The sequence below is a fragment of the Periplaneta americana genome, chromosome 7, assembly GCF_040183065.1.
Source record: "Periplaneta americana isolate PAMFEO1 chromosome 7, P.americana_PAMFEO1_priV1, whole genome shotgun sequence".
Taxonomy (NCBI): domain Eukaryota; kingdom Metazoa; phylum Arthropoda; class Insecta; order Blattodea; family Blattidae; genus Periplaneta; species Periplaneta americana.
Window position 1 is genome coordinate 185654742 of NC_091123.1, and position 18293 is coordinate 185673034.

The 18293-nt window shown below is 34.9% G+C and overlaps 1 protein-coding gene across 5 annotated transcripts in view; it reads left to right on the forward strand.

Annotated features, from left to right (window-relative positions):
• The window catches only part of LOC138703834 (C-type lectin mannose-binding isoform-like), a 653858-nt gene that overhangs the window by 468068 nt on the left and 167497 nt on the right, over positions 1 to 18293 (forward strand). The window contains exon 1 of one of the 5 annotated variants that reach the window (XM_069832049.1): positions 14430 to 14635. The exons of 3 other annotated variants lie outside the window; for them this stretch is intronic. In XM_069832049.1, the coding sequence (XP_069688150.1) occupies positions 14470 to 14635 (166 nt within the window). In that variant the 5' untranslated portion in view covers positions 14430 to 14469. Of the gene's footprint in view, positions 1 to 14429; positions 14636 to 18293 lie in introns of those variants that run through there. One more of the 5 variants, XM_069832051.1, reaches the window with a different exon arrangement.

The following is an 18293-nucleotide window of genomic DNA, read 5'->3' on the forward strand; positions in this document are numbered from 1 at the left end:
TTTTTCGATACCCGACCCTGGAACAATTTTTCCCTTGAAATTATTCAAGTCAGCTTTAGAGAGAGATATACCTCAAAGCCAGACTTGTTTAATACGCGTTATTGTTCGTTAACAGAAAACCACACATTTAAGTCACTTGAGGTAAGTGAATTTAAAAGGAATAATTGAGCCTGGACCTGGTAGAGTTCCTTGGTAGCTCAGTCGGTAGACGCGTTGGCGTGCTCAGCCAAAGGTCCCGAGTTCGATACCCAACCTCGGAATAATTTTTCCCTTGAAATGATTCAGTCAGAAGTTGTTGGTTGCTAAGGCCTCCAGACCGTATTGGATTCTCTTAGTCTGTGAGTAGAGAGAACAAAATTACATTCATGAGGTGAGACTCCTAGAAGGCGCAATTAGTTACCTCAGTGATACTTGGCCAGAGGATGGTGGTGACTACGATAGTTGAATGCTGACAAGAAATGACCAGTAACTTTATCTGGAGTCCTTTCATTTCGTAAATAGAGGACGCGTGTCTCCCGGCTTTATTTTCCTTCCGAAGGAAGCCATGCTAAAGATGTTCATTGGCATTAAACATCCATGACCCTTGTAGGGGTTTGAAGCCGCAAACGTCGGCTCGAACAGCAAGCATTGTAACCAACGACTGCAGCAGAGCCACGAGAAGTTGTACGAAATTTCCAGTAAAATCCTACTGGAAACTTCGTGCCACTCCGAGACTGAAAAGCTATGGAATTCATAGCAGACCCCTGGGATTGTAGTTTCTAGTCTAACTACCGAACAGTTTCGCTGTGAGCCGTATCGCTGCAGAGTCCTGTACCATTCTGCGCTGAATTTGTAAACTGCCTTGGGCCCGATCCAGTCTGCAGGTTAATTTAATTTGACTTCGCCAGTAATTTCTGCTGCTTGCCGCTTTGGTGTGCAGTTGTAGCGCGTGTGACTAAATCCCAGTGACTAGTTCCAGTGTGACTTCTGGGTTGGAGATGTGAATTTATCTCGTATCCAGAGGGACTGTTTCTTGCTTTATAATGTCACTAGTATGGGCTTTCCTATCGTTCAAGTATTCCGATCAATGAAGACAAATTACGATGACTTAGTCTTTTATTTCTATTAATCAAAATTATCGCAAAACTAATGAAATTATCGTTTCAGCTGGTATCTTTTTTTTTTTTAATTCAGGGAATAGAAAAATATAATTCTTTAGAAGTGGTATATTAAAAAGTCGCTTAAACTTTACAAAGTATTTATACAGGATTCTTAAACAACCATTTTAATTCCGCGATACTAATAATAATAATAATAATAATAATAATAATAATAATAATAATAATAATAATAATAATAACAATAAAAATAATAATATCATTATTATTTATTTATTTATTCACTTATTTATTTATTTGTGTATGCACTTATTACATATTTATTTATATATTACTTATTTATTCATTCATTTATTCATTTATGTATTCATTTATTTGTTTATCATTTATTTATTTATATGTGCATTCATATATGTTTATTTGTTTATTTACTTACTTGCTTACTTATTTACTTACTAACTTACTTATTTACTTACTTACTTACTTATTTACATACTTATTTACTTACTTACTTATTTACTTACTTAGTTATTTATTTACTTACTTATTTATTTACTTATTTATTTACTTTTTTATTTACTTACTTATTTATTTACTTACTTACCTATTTACTTACTTACTTATTTACTTACTTATTTACTTACTTACTTATTTACTTACTTACTTATTTACTTACTTATTTATTTACTTATTTACTTACGTATTTATTTACTTATTTATTATGTATTTATTTATTTACTTATTTATTCACTTACTTATTTATTTACTTACTTATTTATTTACTTACTTATTTATTTACTTACTTATTTATTTACTTACTTATTTATTTACTTATGTGGTAGTCAACTGGTCAATAATAGATTAGCACAATGGATACAATAATAATGCAGTAATATAAATTGAATGCAGTGTTTACAATGAAAATGGAAGACATTTTTATAAGTAATAATAATAATAATACTAATATTTCTTCGGAAAACGTATTATTTGTTTTTCTTGTGTTAAATTTTATATTATCTGGTTAACATATTTCAGCCTGCTATTGGCCATCTTCAGAACTGGTTTTTGCTGGTCTTGGCGCCTTTTGTTTTGTTTCCTGTGCGTGGGGGGGTGTGTTTGTGTAGTGTAATGTGGAGTCAAAGAGTGTGTGTGTTCTGAAATTGAGTTGTGTGTTGAGAATTTCATTTGGATGTGTTTTTGTGTGGCTTATATTTCAACAAAACAAAAGGCGCCAAGACTAGCAACAACTAGTTCTAAAGATGGCTAATAACAGGCTGAAACATGTTAACGAAGTAATATAAAATTTAACACAAGAAAGACAAATAATACGTTTTCCGAAGTGATATAGTGTTAGAAGTTGTGTAATCAAGATTAATAATAATAATAATAATAATAATAATAATATAATCTTTTTGCGAGAACGTACAGTAGTGGCAAAAAAACCAGACCGATCCTTGTAGCTGATTTCAGAGCCTTGTTCACTCCAGACCACGGTAGACTGTTAGCTAAGACTTTCGTGGTTCGAATCCTGCCTGGGAAGGAAACTTTTTTTTTTGTTCCTTATTCAGATTTATTCCCAAAACTTTCTGATTGCAGCGATATTTTACTACTTAATTAAATTATTATTCCCAGAACATAAATTTCACCACCAATCGAAAAGTATCGGGAATAAATTTGAATAAGGAACAAAAAAAGTTTCCTTCCCACGCAGGATTCGAACCACAAAAGTCTTAGTTACCAGTCTACCGTGCTCTGGAGTGAACAAGGCTCTGAAATCAGCTATAAGAGTCGGTCCGGTTTTTTTTTTGCCACTACTGTACTGTACGATTCTTTGTAAGTTCATGCATATGTATATACACTTTTTGCTGGTTGAGTGGAAGAGAAGGCCCTACGGCCTTAACTCTGCCAGCTAAAATAAATCATTATTATTATTATTATTATTATTATTATTATTATTATTAACCAGAAACTGTCAGAGATATTAAATACAGTATACCAGTTAATTGTTAATTGTCTGCGCCTTAAAACCAGTTGTTTACTAGTCAGTCTTCTTAATAGTACATTATGTTTTAATGTATTATAATTGGAAAATTGACTGTTATTAATATAGTAGCTTATTTCATTTCTTTTATTAGATACACTTAAATTTTTACATAAAATTATAATTTTGTTTCATAATTCCATTACCTAATTCCTATATATACTTCACACGCAGTCAATAGTATTTCATAAAATTCCCTGTCATTTTTCTCCAAAGTTTTTCCAACTCTAAGAGGGATTTCAGGCAATCCCACGGCGAATCTTCGGACATATCTCGTGAATTTTCATTTTTCTATCGACGGTAGATAACGTGTATTTTATAGTCTCTTTAAATAGCAGATTCAAAAATATCTTTACTGCTTCTTTTAACTTTAGCCTACTACTGCTACTTCGAATCCTCCTCTTACGTCCTTGTTTTACTCTTATCTAAAAGGTTACTAGTCTATTCAGTTCAGAGAACTGTTTCCAGTGCCTGTGTGGTTCCCTGTTTTATCGAACAATCATAATTTTAAGACTGCAAGTGACTTTCTCACCCGGTGTTTGGTTGCTTCTAAAATGCTGCATACCATATGTTACTGTTCCATCCACTCGTTGAAGTCTCCTGCAGTTCGCTTCGTGATGATCGGTATCTGCTCAAGCCATCTCACATTCCGCGCCTTCAAGCTCCTGATGCAAACGTCGATTAGGCTACACTGGACTATTTCAAATGAATTCGGAGCTCTGGGTTTTGGCAATATCCTCCTCACGTATTCCTTGGCATCCACTTTCACAGCTACAGGTTGTGCGGCTCTGCCTATAGAGGAAATACCTGGCAATTAAGTATTACCTTTGGCTCCAGGATATTACAAATTCAGGATCCTTGTGGTGAAACATTGTTCCAGAGATATTTATTGCTTCCTCAACACCAAAGGAATTTAATTTTCCTTTGTTTACATAACCTTCGTGGTGTCTTCTGTTTTTCGAATTAAGTATTTAATTCGCATCGCTTCGCTTCCTTCAGTAAATAAGTATTAAGAGAAACTAACTAGTCGTTACGTACAAGTCGGGGTAACTTGAAAGTAGATGGAATAAATTCAAGGATTTTCATAAAACGCAACAGGTAACAGAAGTAAATCCGTTGACCAATAAATAAAAGATCACCAAGAACTCGTTTTCAAACACTTCATTACTAACACGCGCTAATATTCTTCTAAATAATGGAATACCACCATTATCACCCTCAGGATCATCTTCACAATCATCATCGTCGTCGTCATCGTCGCCGTCATCATCATCATCATTTTCAAATGAAAGAATATGCAAACTGTCCACACCTGTGGAGTAACGGTTAGCGCGTCTAGCCGCTAAACCAGGTGGCCCGGGTTCGATTCCCGGTTGGGGCAAGTTAACTGGTTGAGATTTTTTCCGGGGTTTTCCCTCAACCCAATATGAGCAAATGCTGGGTAACTTTCGGTGTTGGACCCCGGACTCATTTCACCGGCATTATCGCCTTCATCTCATTCAGACGCTAAATAACCTAAGATGTTGATAAAGCGTCGTAAAATAACCTCCTAAAATAAAAAAAAATATGCCGGCTATTCAGTCCTGTCCCATGAAACTCAAATTACATTATCCTCTTCGCTCAATCTCCTTTTGTGTCGTACGTTACGTTTGAAATGTAATAGTCGACCTTTGTTCAATCTCTCAGGGCCGTATTCATAGATATTCTTAGCGCGGGCTTCCGGTGGATGATCAGCGAACTAAAGTTTTTCGTATTCATAAACCAGTGTTAGAGATATATGATATGATATGATATGATATGATATGATATGATATGATATGATATGATATGATATGATATGACATGATATGATATGATATGATATGATATGATATGATGATATATGATAATATGATATATGATATGATATATGATAATATGATATATGATATGATGTGATATGATATATGATGTGATGTGATGTGATGTGATATGATATGATATATGATATGATGTATGATATATGATATGATATGATATGATATGATATGATATGATATGATATGATATGATATGATATGATATATGATGTAATGTGATATGATATGATATATGATGTGATGTGATGTGATATATGATGTGATGTGATGTGATGTGATATGATATACTACGATGTGATGTGATGTGATGAGATGTGATGTGATGTGATATGATATGATATGATATGATATGATATGATATGATATGATATGATATGATATGATATGATATGAATCCTGTACAAGTAATCAGTCGATAGCCGGGGCTAGTTTAGCACGCTCGTAGCGCGGGCTAGCGAAATGTCTATGAATAGCACCCCAAATGTGTTGAAGTCTATTTCATTGATAATTCTCTATTCAACGATACGTTTAACTTTCAGTACTTTTATTTATTTATTTATTTTTATTTTCTCGATGAATACTACAGACACTTTTGAGTTTCTTCTAATTGTTCAAGCTCTTTTTTATTTTAATTCCAAATTTAACTTTCTCATTTGAAAATTGTTTCAGAAAAATTACTATGAAATGTTAATGTTTTAAGTTCATTCAAATTAGTATGAAGTTAGAGTAATGAGATAAGAAAATGGATTAATAGCGGAACAGAGAAAATGAAAGTACTTAGAATAAACCTGCCCAAACCAGTTCGATTATGAGTAATCACACAGAACTTTCTGGAGTCGATCTTCATCTTTGTGGAGAAGCCATCCGCCTAATTTATTACGGCTGGGCCAGGTAGACTGAAAATCTTACAGAGGGAGTCAAATCATAGTTGCAAGGCCAGGTATTGTTCTCTCAAAGAGGACCTGATCTGAGTGGCAAGAAATTAGAAAGAATACCCTTGAGTTGTGGAGAAAGTTGTGGAAGAAATGCTAGGCAACGAGCCCGGAGAGTTAGCGAAGACCATATTGAGTTGTTCTACAGAATGAAGTGTTTCTTATTCATTGCATTGATTGCCATGTATTCATCACGATGACATGTCAAGGCGATGGGTTGGATGTGGGATGATTCAGAATCACGAAAGTGACGCGTGATTTGTTATGTGGCGCGTTCAAGCAGCTTCATATTCCGGGAGACATTTAGTGTAATTGAAATACAAATGCGTTATTTTTTAATGTCACTGAAATGTCAGAAGTAGTTCTCAGTTCCTTCTGAGATCTGTAATTGCCAGTACTATTATCGTTATTGTCATTAGATTATAAACTATGTAATAAGAAAGATCATGTTCCATCAGGACATCAGTCACAGAGATTGTGTAAAACTAAGTTCAATCCCCGGTACTGATGGAAATAATTTTGAAGGTTAAGATCGAATCACAGACACGCTTAATTTAACCTTACTCTTCCCTTCATTCCCTATAACTTCAATTTAAAAAATATATATAGCTTATGACACAGGGTGACGTACCAATAAGATGATACCAGATGAAGGTCGCCAGCCAGATGTACAACTTCTCTGTGCAACGGTGAGAACCATGAACTAGTGCCGTTAACTCGAGGAAATATTTCGTAAGACTCGTCGGAGATAACCAATTGGCGAGACCCGCTAGTTGAAGGTGATAGTCAGTTAAATCGATTATCGGACATTTGGTACAATCCATCTCGTCCAATAGCAGTAATGGTTCATGGACATTTGGTACAAACAAAATAATCCATTGACATTTGTTGCAGTCCATATGGCCCAGTGTTGAAAATGATTCAGGATATTTGGTACAATGGTTATATTTGGTACAATCCATTTGTTCTAAAATTGGAAAAAGGTCCAGGATATTTGCTTCATTGGTTGTATTTGATACAATCTAGATGATCAAGTGTTGAAAAAGGTCCAAGATATTTGCTTCATTGGTTGTATTTGATACAATCTACGTGATCAAATGTTGAAAAAGGTCCAGGATATTTGCTTCATTGGTTGTATTTGATACAATCTACATGATCAAATGTTGAAAAAGGTCCAGGATATTTGCTTCATTGGTTGTATTTGATACAATCTACATGATCAAATGTTGAAAAAGGTCCAGGATATTTGCTTCATTGGTTGTATTTGATACAATCTACATGATCAAATGTTGAAAAAGGTCCAGAATATTTGCTTCATTGGTTGTATTTGATACAATCTACGTGATCAAATGTTGAAAAAGGTCCAAGATATTTGCTTCATTGGTTGTATGTAATACAGTCTACATGATCAAATGTTGAAAAAGGTCCAGGATATTTGCTTCATTGGTTGTATTTGACACAATCCACATGATCAAATGTTGAAAAAGGTCCAGGATGTTTGCTTCATTGGTTGTATTTGACACAATCCACATGATCAAATGTTGAAAAAGGTCCAGGATATTTGCTTCATTGTTTGTATTTGATACAATCCACATGATCAAATGTTGAAAAAGGTCCAGGATATTTGCTTCATTGGTTGTATTTGATACAATCCACATGATCAAGTGTTGAAAAAGGTCCAGGATATTTGCTTCATTGTTTGTATTTGATACAATCCACATGATCAAATGTTGAAAAAGGTCCAGGATATTTGCTTCAATGGTTGTATTTGATAAAATCCACATGGTCAAATGTTGAAAAAGATCCAGGATATTTGCTTCATTGGTTGTATTTGATACAATCCACATGATCAAGTGTTGAAAAAGGTCCAGGATATTTGCTTCATTGTTTGTATTTGATACAATCCACATGATCAAATGTTGAAAAAGGTCCAGGATATTTGCTTCAATGGTTATATTTGATAAAATCCACATGGTCAAATGTTGAAAAAGGTCCAGGAGATTTGCTTCATTGGTTGTATTTGATACAATCCACATGATCAAATCTTGAAAAAGGTCCAGGTATTTGCTTCATTGGTTGTATTTGATACAATCCACATGATCAAATGTTGAAAAAGGTCCTGGATATTTGCTTCATTGGTTGTATTTGATACAATCTACATGATCAAGTGTTGAAAAAGGTATAGAATGTGCGGTTAATGTAGTTCTCTTACAAATATACATGTGATATGTGTACTCATTGTTGCATTTTCTCCAATTGGCTGTAAATCGGCAACAAACAGAAATAAAAATTTACAGTTTTATTGAGTTTCACAACGAAATTTTCAGTCATAAATAACATGGCAGAAATAGTTTTCTTTCACAGAAACAGAACCCAATGTTACATCATAATGGGCATTTTATTTTGTTATTTATATAGGGTCAATATTAAAAATAAAATTGGCTCAAAAACAGTACCCTATGACGCAATTAATTTTACATTTTGAATATTTCTAAATTGATTAAGATTTTGAGTTACCTGGGTGCTATTAATTAAATATGATTAAAATAAATTTATGTATACGAGTATATTATAAGTTTCAAATTAGATCGTGTTAATTGGATTTTTCACAGCAACGTGGAGCTTTAAAATGCAGTTTTCTCAAAACTTTAAATTTTGAGTTGTCTTCCATTTGAACTGGCCATACTGTAAAAAATGTCTTTGGGCTTCTTTATTGGACCAAATGCGTTGTACCAAATGCACTAAACCAATCATATGCTTTGTATCAAATGTATCTGGACGTTTTATCATTGAACCATATGCAATGTGCTAAATATACTGTACCAAATATCTCTGGACTTTTTTTTAGCATTAGACCATGCACACTGTACCAAATTTCTTTTAATGGTTAAATCTGGTAACAGTTAAGGGCCCTGCTTTTCTATGCTACTAGAGGGCTGGAAATCCATTCGTCGAGTTTTAATTATATCACATCTTTCTGACCAGAATCAAACAATAGTTCGAGAATTTAAACTACAAATAGTGATTTATAAGCCTCAAAATAATACAGGAACGGAATTGTTACGAAACGCGTAGCACGTGTGATGAGGAAGCAAGAAACATCTTCGTGACACTAATTCTTTCTTGGCTTTTCATTTCAGTAGCATTGTTACTGTGTCATTTATTTTTTCAATTAAGTCCATAGTATTTATGTAGTAGTTTGTGGCGTCACACCGTTGTGGCTGAAGTTGGCAATATGTTCATTAATGTATTTGCCTTGATACCTTGTTGCCTTGGTTTTATGACTTGATAATTTGAAGTCATAACATGTTGTGAGAGTTTTTATACTCGTGTGCCCAAAAAAAATTCGACCTAAACGTCGTAAGATAATACATCAGGTCACGGAAAGTCATTTTTGACATTAAACCCATGTCCAGGAGTGTCACCCTTCGCCGCTAGGGGCGTCGATTTCCATGACACGGTGGCCTTTTAAATATAATTTGGTTGTTGAGGCCTTAGGCTAGTGCGAGAATTTGTAACTAATAGAATGTGAAAGAGAAGAACTTATTATGCTTGCAGAAAATATTCAATAGCAATAAGGAAAGAAATCGATGGCTAATAAGTGATACCTTCCTCATATCTGTAAATTTGCAGGTGAATAAAAAAAATCTTTAAAAATTAATTATTCTCAAAATAAACAAACTATTTATATATGTTTCTGTTTTGCAAGGTCTTCTACTTACTTACTTACTTACTTACTTACTGGCTTTTAAGGAACCCGGAGGTTCATTGCCGCCCTCGCATAAGCCCGCCATCGGTCCCTATCCTGTGAAAGATTAACCCAGTCTCTATCATCATATCCCACTTCCCTCAAATCCATTTTAATATTATCTTCCCATCTACGTCTCGGCTTCCTCAAAGGTCATTTTCCCTCTGGCCTCCCAACTAACACTCTATATGCATTTCTGGATTCGCCCATACGTGCTACATGCCCTGCCCATCTCAAACGTCTGGAATTTATGTTCCTAATTATGTCAGGTGAAGAATACAATGCGTGCAGTTCTGTGTTGTGTAACTTTCTCCATTCTCCTGTAACTTCATCCCGCTTAGCCCCAAATATTTTCCTAAGCACCTTATTCTCAAACACCCTTAATCTCTGTTCCTCTCTCAAAGTGAGAGTCCAAGCTTCACAACCATACAGAACAACCGGTAATATAACTGTTTTATAAATTATAACTTTCAGATTTTTCGACAGCAGACTGGATGACAAAAGCTTCTCAACCGAATAATAACAGGCATTTCCCATATTTATTCTGTGTTTAATTTCCTCCGAGTGTCATTTATATTTGTTACTGTTGCTCCAAGATATTTGAATTTTTCCACCTCTTCGAAGGATAAATCTCCATCTCTTGCATATACGAAGGCTACGTTTCGTTAGTTTAGCTTTTTATTATCCAAGTCCGCTCACAGCTAAACTGTTCCTGTCGCGAGCCGTGTGTCATAATCCTTCCTGTCCTCATCTATAGAACTGAGTCTTGAACTTTAAGAAAACGTGAAGAATCTAAATTGAAAATACTTGAAGGTAAGGTATTGAAAATAATATTTCGACCACTTTGAGATAATTTTCGCCGTGAATGGAGAATGAAAAAATAAAGAAATTTAAAATAGTATTAGGCCTGTATTAGGAAAGCAATAGAAGAAACACTGCTGGGAAAAAGAGCGCTTATTAGATATTTAGACTATATAGAGAAAATTTAAAAAAATCTATGGCATAATTGATTGGTTTTTTTTATAGCTAGAATAATCTGGCACAATATTGTTTGTACTGCAGTGAAAAGCCTTCACGGCTTGTAAAGCTAATAATACACGTATTACTGCATGTAAAATGTCCGGTGATATTAGATTATATAAAATGCAATGCAATATTCGGGTGGGAAGAGACTGAAGAGTAATTAGTAATTACCAAGCTGCGGATTTATGCCTATAAGCCTATTTTAACCCTTAACCTGAAGGCGGAAGATTTTAGGTTACATATCCATTTTAAGACATTGTGAGTATTACATGCGAATTCTATAGTGCCTATAATTGCCTATTTCACTAGTAAATGCCTATTTGCTTATAAATGCCTAAAAGTTGCCTAAATACCCGTTTTATATATTATACTTGAATTTACTGACCATTCTAACGATAATTTTTTTTGAAGTAGAATAACTCTTCTCGGGTTCTCAGCAAGGTGAGTTGGAGATTTGCTTCCAAGCTTTCGACGGCTAGCTCTGCCATCTTCTTCAGGGAACGAAGTGATGTGGGACCATGTCTAGCCGGTATATATGCAATATAAAGCTTGGAAGCAAATCTCCAACTCATCTGGCTGAGAACCCGAGAAGAGTTATTCTACATCAAACGCCGGGAAAACCTCAAGTCATACACTATATTTTTTTAATCTGTAATTTGTTTCCTTTTTATCCAGCAGAGGGAAGTGATATAGAACTAGCGATAATTCTGTGTGTTACCTTTTACTGCCACCAGAGCACGGAGAAATCGAATAATTTAAAATCAACCAATAAGAAAAAATGTATTTCGAAAGCCGCATGAATCATTGTGGTAGTTGACTAGGGTAGTTGTTTTAAACTGTGTATCCGTTTTGTGAGTTTGTGAATTAAGTATGGAGTTGAGTTTTCTGCTGTAATACGTGAAGTATACCGTGGAGATATGCCAAAGCAAAAGTCATCAGAAGCACTGATTGGAAAATGCATTGACATTACTGCGTTCCCACTGGTTTGGTCCCCAGTGAGATCGGATCCCTGAAGTATTGCCCCATCACTTCATGTGAAGTGGAAGGGAGTTTCTCCTAATTTAAGAACATTCTTACAGACAATAGACATCAGTTCTCAGTACAACATTTGGACAAATATTTAGTTATTCACTGCCATAATGACATTCCTATAGAAAGTAGTGTATAATGCTACGCTATGGTCGTGTTAGCCATTGAGAATTAGAAATTGTTAGTGCCTTTTTAAATGCCTATTTTAGAATTTTGAATGCCTATTTTGCCTGCCTATTTAAAGTGTTTTTAGTGCCTAAAAATCCGCAGCTTGGTAATTACAAAATAAGAAAAACATTTAAAATATCCTCAGATGTGTTTAGAGTCTACAGAACAATGAAATGGGGTCATTTTCTAAATCTTATATCACCTCTCTACACCTGTGCTTGCTAAAAAGTTCAAACAGTGCTTACGCAATTAGTCACTCCCAGGAGCTTCACGTAGCGTCGGTATTGAAAGAACCGCACAAACAATTGAACGAGTCATTACCTGTGGAAACAGGCTAATAGCCTAGGAAGAAGAAACAGTGCCTCGTAAATCATTTATGAAATAGCGCTTATTCGTATTTGTCTTAAATTGAAAGTTGATTTAGCTGCAGTGTGAACGATATCTAGCGGAAACCTTTGTAAATGCATGCTATTAACATAATACCACAGTCTATTATATACAGTCACGAAGCTTGGGATGATTTTTTTCATATCTCACGATAGTTGCTAGCCGCTTGGAGCGCTGTGAATACTAGGAACAATAGACTGTGTCACTGCCATCGTGATCGAATACAGACCGTAAGGCAGACCAGCGAATAGGCTGGGCAGACCATGTGACTCGCGTTTCAACCACATAAATTAGTTGGAATGCATAAAGAGTAACATATGTTTCTCTAAAATGTTGTGTAATTGCATTAATAAAATTTAAAACAATGATTATGGGACACTTCAGACATAATTCACTTACGAGTAATATTATTTTTGCTGTGAAAATTACGTTGTTCGTATGTGTAATACCTGCCTTTATTTCGATTAAATATTGCGAAATTCTTGTACATTCATTTATGCACGATTCAATAATTTTCAGTTGCACCGCACGGATATTTAGATATGTTGAAATTATAGGTTATGTTTACTGTGCCAGTTGCCTCTTTCTGTCTAATTTTAGTGGTCTCCAATGGCCTGCCACTACATATGTATGTTATGTCATGTGGAAATTATAGGTTATGATTACTATATTTAACTTATATTCCTATATTCGCAATTATACATTATAATTAAACATGATGTCAGGTATGATACCCCGGACATTCAATTTGTCTCTATTTTAATACTACAATAAAGTACTGAATTACTGTATTTATCTACTACCTAAGAGACGAAGTAACACAATCGTACGTACACTAATTTCATAGGAGTGGTATGGTACATTTTCTGTCTACAATTAAGGAAGGTAGGCTAGATGTGCTAAATTAAAATCACAATATCACTAAAATAACATATTACGTTAACACATTAAAATAACACAGTTTTGTAATTATTTCTGCAACATATTATGCAACAAGAAGTAAACGGAACTTATGGGCACATTACACTAAATAAAACTTAACAATGATACGCAATAAAGTTATAATATAATATTTCACTGAGCTCCATACACTGAAATAGAAAACCCGAACATACATTACGGCCTGGTCTAGATCGAAAAGGCATTGACTGTGCCGTATTTCTTATTGTTGTGAAAAGTTGTGTAAACTGTGAAATGCTCGTTATCGGTTGTAATAACTGTAAATGGCTAAAAATACAATAATACAAGGAGACGTTTGTAGTACTATAAATTGTAAGAAAAATATGTTAGAGTTATCCTTCTTCCGAAAGTTCCAGGAAGGTGAATTTATAGAATATAATATATACTTTATGAAAATAATATATAAACCTTATGTATTTCATATTTCAATAGTGGAAGGAAGGTGTTAATTTTTTTGAAAAGAATACGATATCGAAAGTACAATAGATTTTATCATCTTCTGGGGAAAGGGTCTGTGATGAGGCGATATTAGCGATCCTGGTGGTGAGCAACTATCTATGTTTGCATATTTAGTAAGTATTGACCTTCGTGACTGTATATATTAGACTGTGCTAATAGCCTAGGAAGAAGAAATAGTGCCTCCTAAATCATTTATGAAATAGCGCTTATTCGTATTTGTCACAAATTGAAAGTTGATTTAGCTGCAGTGTGAACGATATCTAGCGGAAACCTTTGTAAATGCATGCTATTAACATAATACTCCTACGAGACATTGTGTTGTGTTACGCCTACAACAAAAAGACAACATGTACAGAAACAAAACCAGTTAAGTTGTAAATGAAATAATGCAATTGCTTAGCTTTATGATAGAAACAAAAGACAGATCGTGAAGGAGAATGGATTTATGGGGGGTCCGTAACCAAGGCTACGGAGTGTGAGCCAAACATTATGGTAACTGGACACATTTGGGTCGGCCACCCACTACTTATACATCATCAGAACTGCAAGCTTCGTCTGTGAAGGCCAATACCATACGCCCTAAGGCAACGGTAAAGTTGGCCACTTAAACAAGTGGTTCTGAGAGAGAAAAAAAGTGTACGTAACGCAACTTGTGTTAAGCCCTGCTGAAAGTTCTCCGTCTCTGTCTAGTCCCCACTATGATTCCCGCTCTCTGGCGTGCCGAATACTTTCTCTGCACGGACGTCTCATTCCATTGTGTGCTGCGATGAAACCAAGACCTGGTAGTGGTTTAGTGAGGTGGCCCCGGCACCTGTCGGGGCTCCTGGCGGTCCTGCTGCTGGTCGTGGTCCACACGCCGGGCACCGCGCATCTCTTCCCGGCGTCGGATCCCATCAAGACCCCCATCACAGCGGCTTCCGTGCAGCCTCCAGGTACTGTCGTCTCCCAGTCTGGGACAACTCTCGCCAGCAGTCTTATATAATACTCTAGTACTGGTCATGTATATACGGTGCATACATGTTCTTAAACAGTATAGCGTGTACTGTATTAGACATAATTTTTTGGTTGTAGTATTTCCATTATTCCACAAAAATTATAATTATACAGGGCTTTCATTTCAAAACTTTCCAGTCTAAATAACTAATTATATAAATTGGATCCAATTTAAATAAAAACACGTCAATTTAGATATTGAGGGGAAAGTCTGAAACCAGACTTAATTGCATTTTAGATTTCAACCCCACCTCCACTTGGGCGGCCAATTTCTGACTCGCACTTAATCCAAGTAAGACTCAAGCTATAATTATTGGACATAAGCGTTTAGTTAACTCCCTTAGTAACAGTAACCTTTCAGTTGTTACCCTTAACAACACGCTAATCCCTTATTCATCTGTCGTAAAAAATCTTGGCTTCTTTTTTGATAATAATCTAAGTTGGAATTTTCAAGTTAAAGAAACGATAAAAAAAAATCTGTTCCTCCATTCACTGTTTGTTTCGCTTGAGAAACTTCTTGCCCCAGCAACTAAGGCCCGATTGTATAAACCATTTAATCTTAGATCAGAGGTTAAATTGATCCTTGTTTCAGCTGAACTTGGAATTTTGTGTTGTATAAAGTCTAATCTGAGATTAATTTGTCTCAAACTAAAATCAACTTTGACTGAAGAAATTTCTCCGATTAAGTTAGATGATCCAAGTTCAGTGATTTATTTTCTGTTTGAAATATACGAGTGACAGATTGTGCAAATAAAATATCCATTATTATTAATAATATTAATAGGTATGGTAGGTACATTTATATATATATATTTTTTCAATTTCTTGCCTTAATACACAAACATTCTTATATTTTATAAGGCTCTATCGTGTTCAGCAGTATCAAATGACATAACCTATAATTATATTATGTTTATAACAACCATTAATTATTAATGGATATGATAGGTACATTCATAAATTTTCAATTAACTGTATTACTAAACGAAAATTGTCGTTTTATAAAGCTTTATTATGTTTAGCAGTATCAAACACCATAACATGATAACAACTCGGAGAACAGTCAACCTTCTTCTTATTGTCCGCCATTATTTACATTGCACAAAAAACCAGTGTCTCCAACAGAGTGTACGGAAAGTCGCCAAAAAGTAGTTCTAAGTCGCTAGATTTCTCATTATCAACAAAGAAAGATTAAATTTTGTCACTATGGGGTGCTAAAAAGGTCACTAAATCCCTATTTAAGCAATATAAAAGTGAAAAGAAATTGTTGTTGAAAAAGAGTTAAAGTCGCTAGATTGGCAACACTGAACAAACCTGTCCGCGCATCACGTATTTCACCTGTTTATGCGATGTTGCCAAATCCTTTTCACGTGAACTTAGATTGCATTTGGACCAAGGTAATTTGATCGCAGAAAAGTTTTATACAATAGAAGAAGTGTCTGAACTCGGTTCACTTTTCGATCTTCGATCAAAGTTGATCTTTAGTTAGGGAGTTTTATACAATTGGGCCTAAAACTTACCCTAGTACAAACCCTAGTAATGCCGCACTTCGATTATTGTGACGTTTTGTTAAGTGACCTAAGTTCTGAACTGTCAGTCAAGTTACAGCGAGCTCAGAATATGTGCGTCAGATACGTGTGCAACATCCGACGATATGATCACATATCACCGTCCTTCGCAAGTCTTTCGTGGCTCCGACTTAAAGAACGTAGAACTTTACACTCTTTGTCTTTACTCTTTCGAATTCTGCACACCTCAACACCAAATTACCTTTCGTCTCGTCTCTCTTATCTATACTCTAACCACGACGTAAATACCAGATCACTTATCTGTGGCACGCTAAGTATACCTCTTCATAGAACATCTTGTTATTCATCATCTTTTACAGTATCCACCTCGCGTCAATGGAATTCCTTGTCACAAAGTATTAGGGGCTGCAAGACAATAAACATCTTTAAAAACAGCTTAAAAGATAACCTTATTAGCATTTCACTCCAATCATACTGACTTAAACTATCACTGTCTACATTGTTACTCCTTCCTTTAGACATCATCCTGATAGTGCTGTATTTTCAAAATTGTCTCATAATAATCTCTTTATATTATCTAATATTATTTGAAATATATTAACAATCTATGTATTTTAGCTTAATTCTGCTACACAGTTTATTTCAGTGTTTAATTAATAGTTCATAGTATTTTGTTGTTTAATTCGTAAATAACTCTTGTATACATGTAACTCTCATATAAATCAAATTGTTGAATTCTTGTAAGTTCATGCATATGTATATACACTTTTTGCTGGTTGAGTGGAAGAGAAGGCCTTACGGTCTTAACTCTGCCAGCCAAAATAAATCATTATTATTATTATTATTATTATTATTATTATTATTATTATCGTTGCTGTTATTTTGCTAGCGAACATTGATATTAATTCATTTAATGTTCTGCCCAAGGACAGGTCTTTCACTGCAAACCCAGCTTTCTCCAATCTTTCCTCTTTTCTACTTCCTCTTTGTCTCCGCATATGATCCATATATCTTAATATTCTCTATCATCTGATATCTTCTTCTACCCCGAACTCTTCTTCCGTTCACCATCCCTTTCATTCCATCCTTCAGTATGCAGTTTCTTCTCAGCCAGTGACCCAACCAATTCCTTTTCCTCTTCCTGATCAGTTTCAGCATCATTCTTTCTTCACCCACTCTTTCCAACACAGCTTCATTTCTTATTCTGTCTGTTCACTTCACACATTCCATTCTTCTCCATATCCACATTTCAAATGCTTCTATTCGCTTCTCTTCACTTCGTCGTAAAGTCCATCTATCTGCCCCATACAATGCCACACTCCACACAAAACAGTTCACTAGTCTCTTCCTTAATTCTTTCGCCAGAGATCCGTAGAAGATGCTCCTTTTCCTATTAAAAGCTTCCTTCGCCATTGCTATCCTCCTTTTGACTTCTTGGGAGCAGCTCATGTTACTGCTTATAGTACACCCCAAGTATTTGAAGCTGTCCACTTGCTCTACTGCCTCATTTAGAATTCTCAAGTTTACGTTCTGTGTTTTTCTTCGTATGACCATGCTCTTCGTCTTAAAAGATTAATAATAATAATAATAATAATAATAATAATAATAATAATATAATAATCATCATCATCATCCACAGGGATTAGGCCTTTCCGTCCTCTCAAAGAAATTGATCTCTCCATCTCTTCGTAAGTCTTCCTCTGTTTCTCATGCCTTTAGGTTTGTACTCTAGAACCTTTTTAGGGATACGGTATTCTGGCATTCTTTGTACGTGTTCATAGTATTTTTCTTGATATTCTTTTATTTTATTGTTTACGTTGAATATGTTCAGTTCGTCTCTTATCGTTTCATTATATTGTCTGTCTGTTCTTCTGTATCCAGCTACCGATCTAAAAAAATCTCATTTCTGATACTTCTATTTTGTTGTTTTTGGTTTTCTGTTAGGGTCCAGCATTCTGAGCCATACAAGAGAGATGGGACTGCCAAGACTTTATAAAACTTCAAAGTGGTTTCTTTCCTTGTTTTGTTTAATAGGGTTCTTTTAATCGTTCCACATATTTCATTAAAA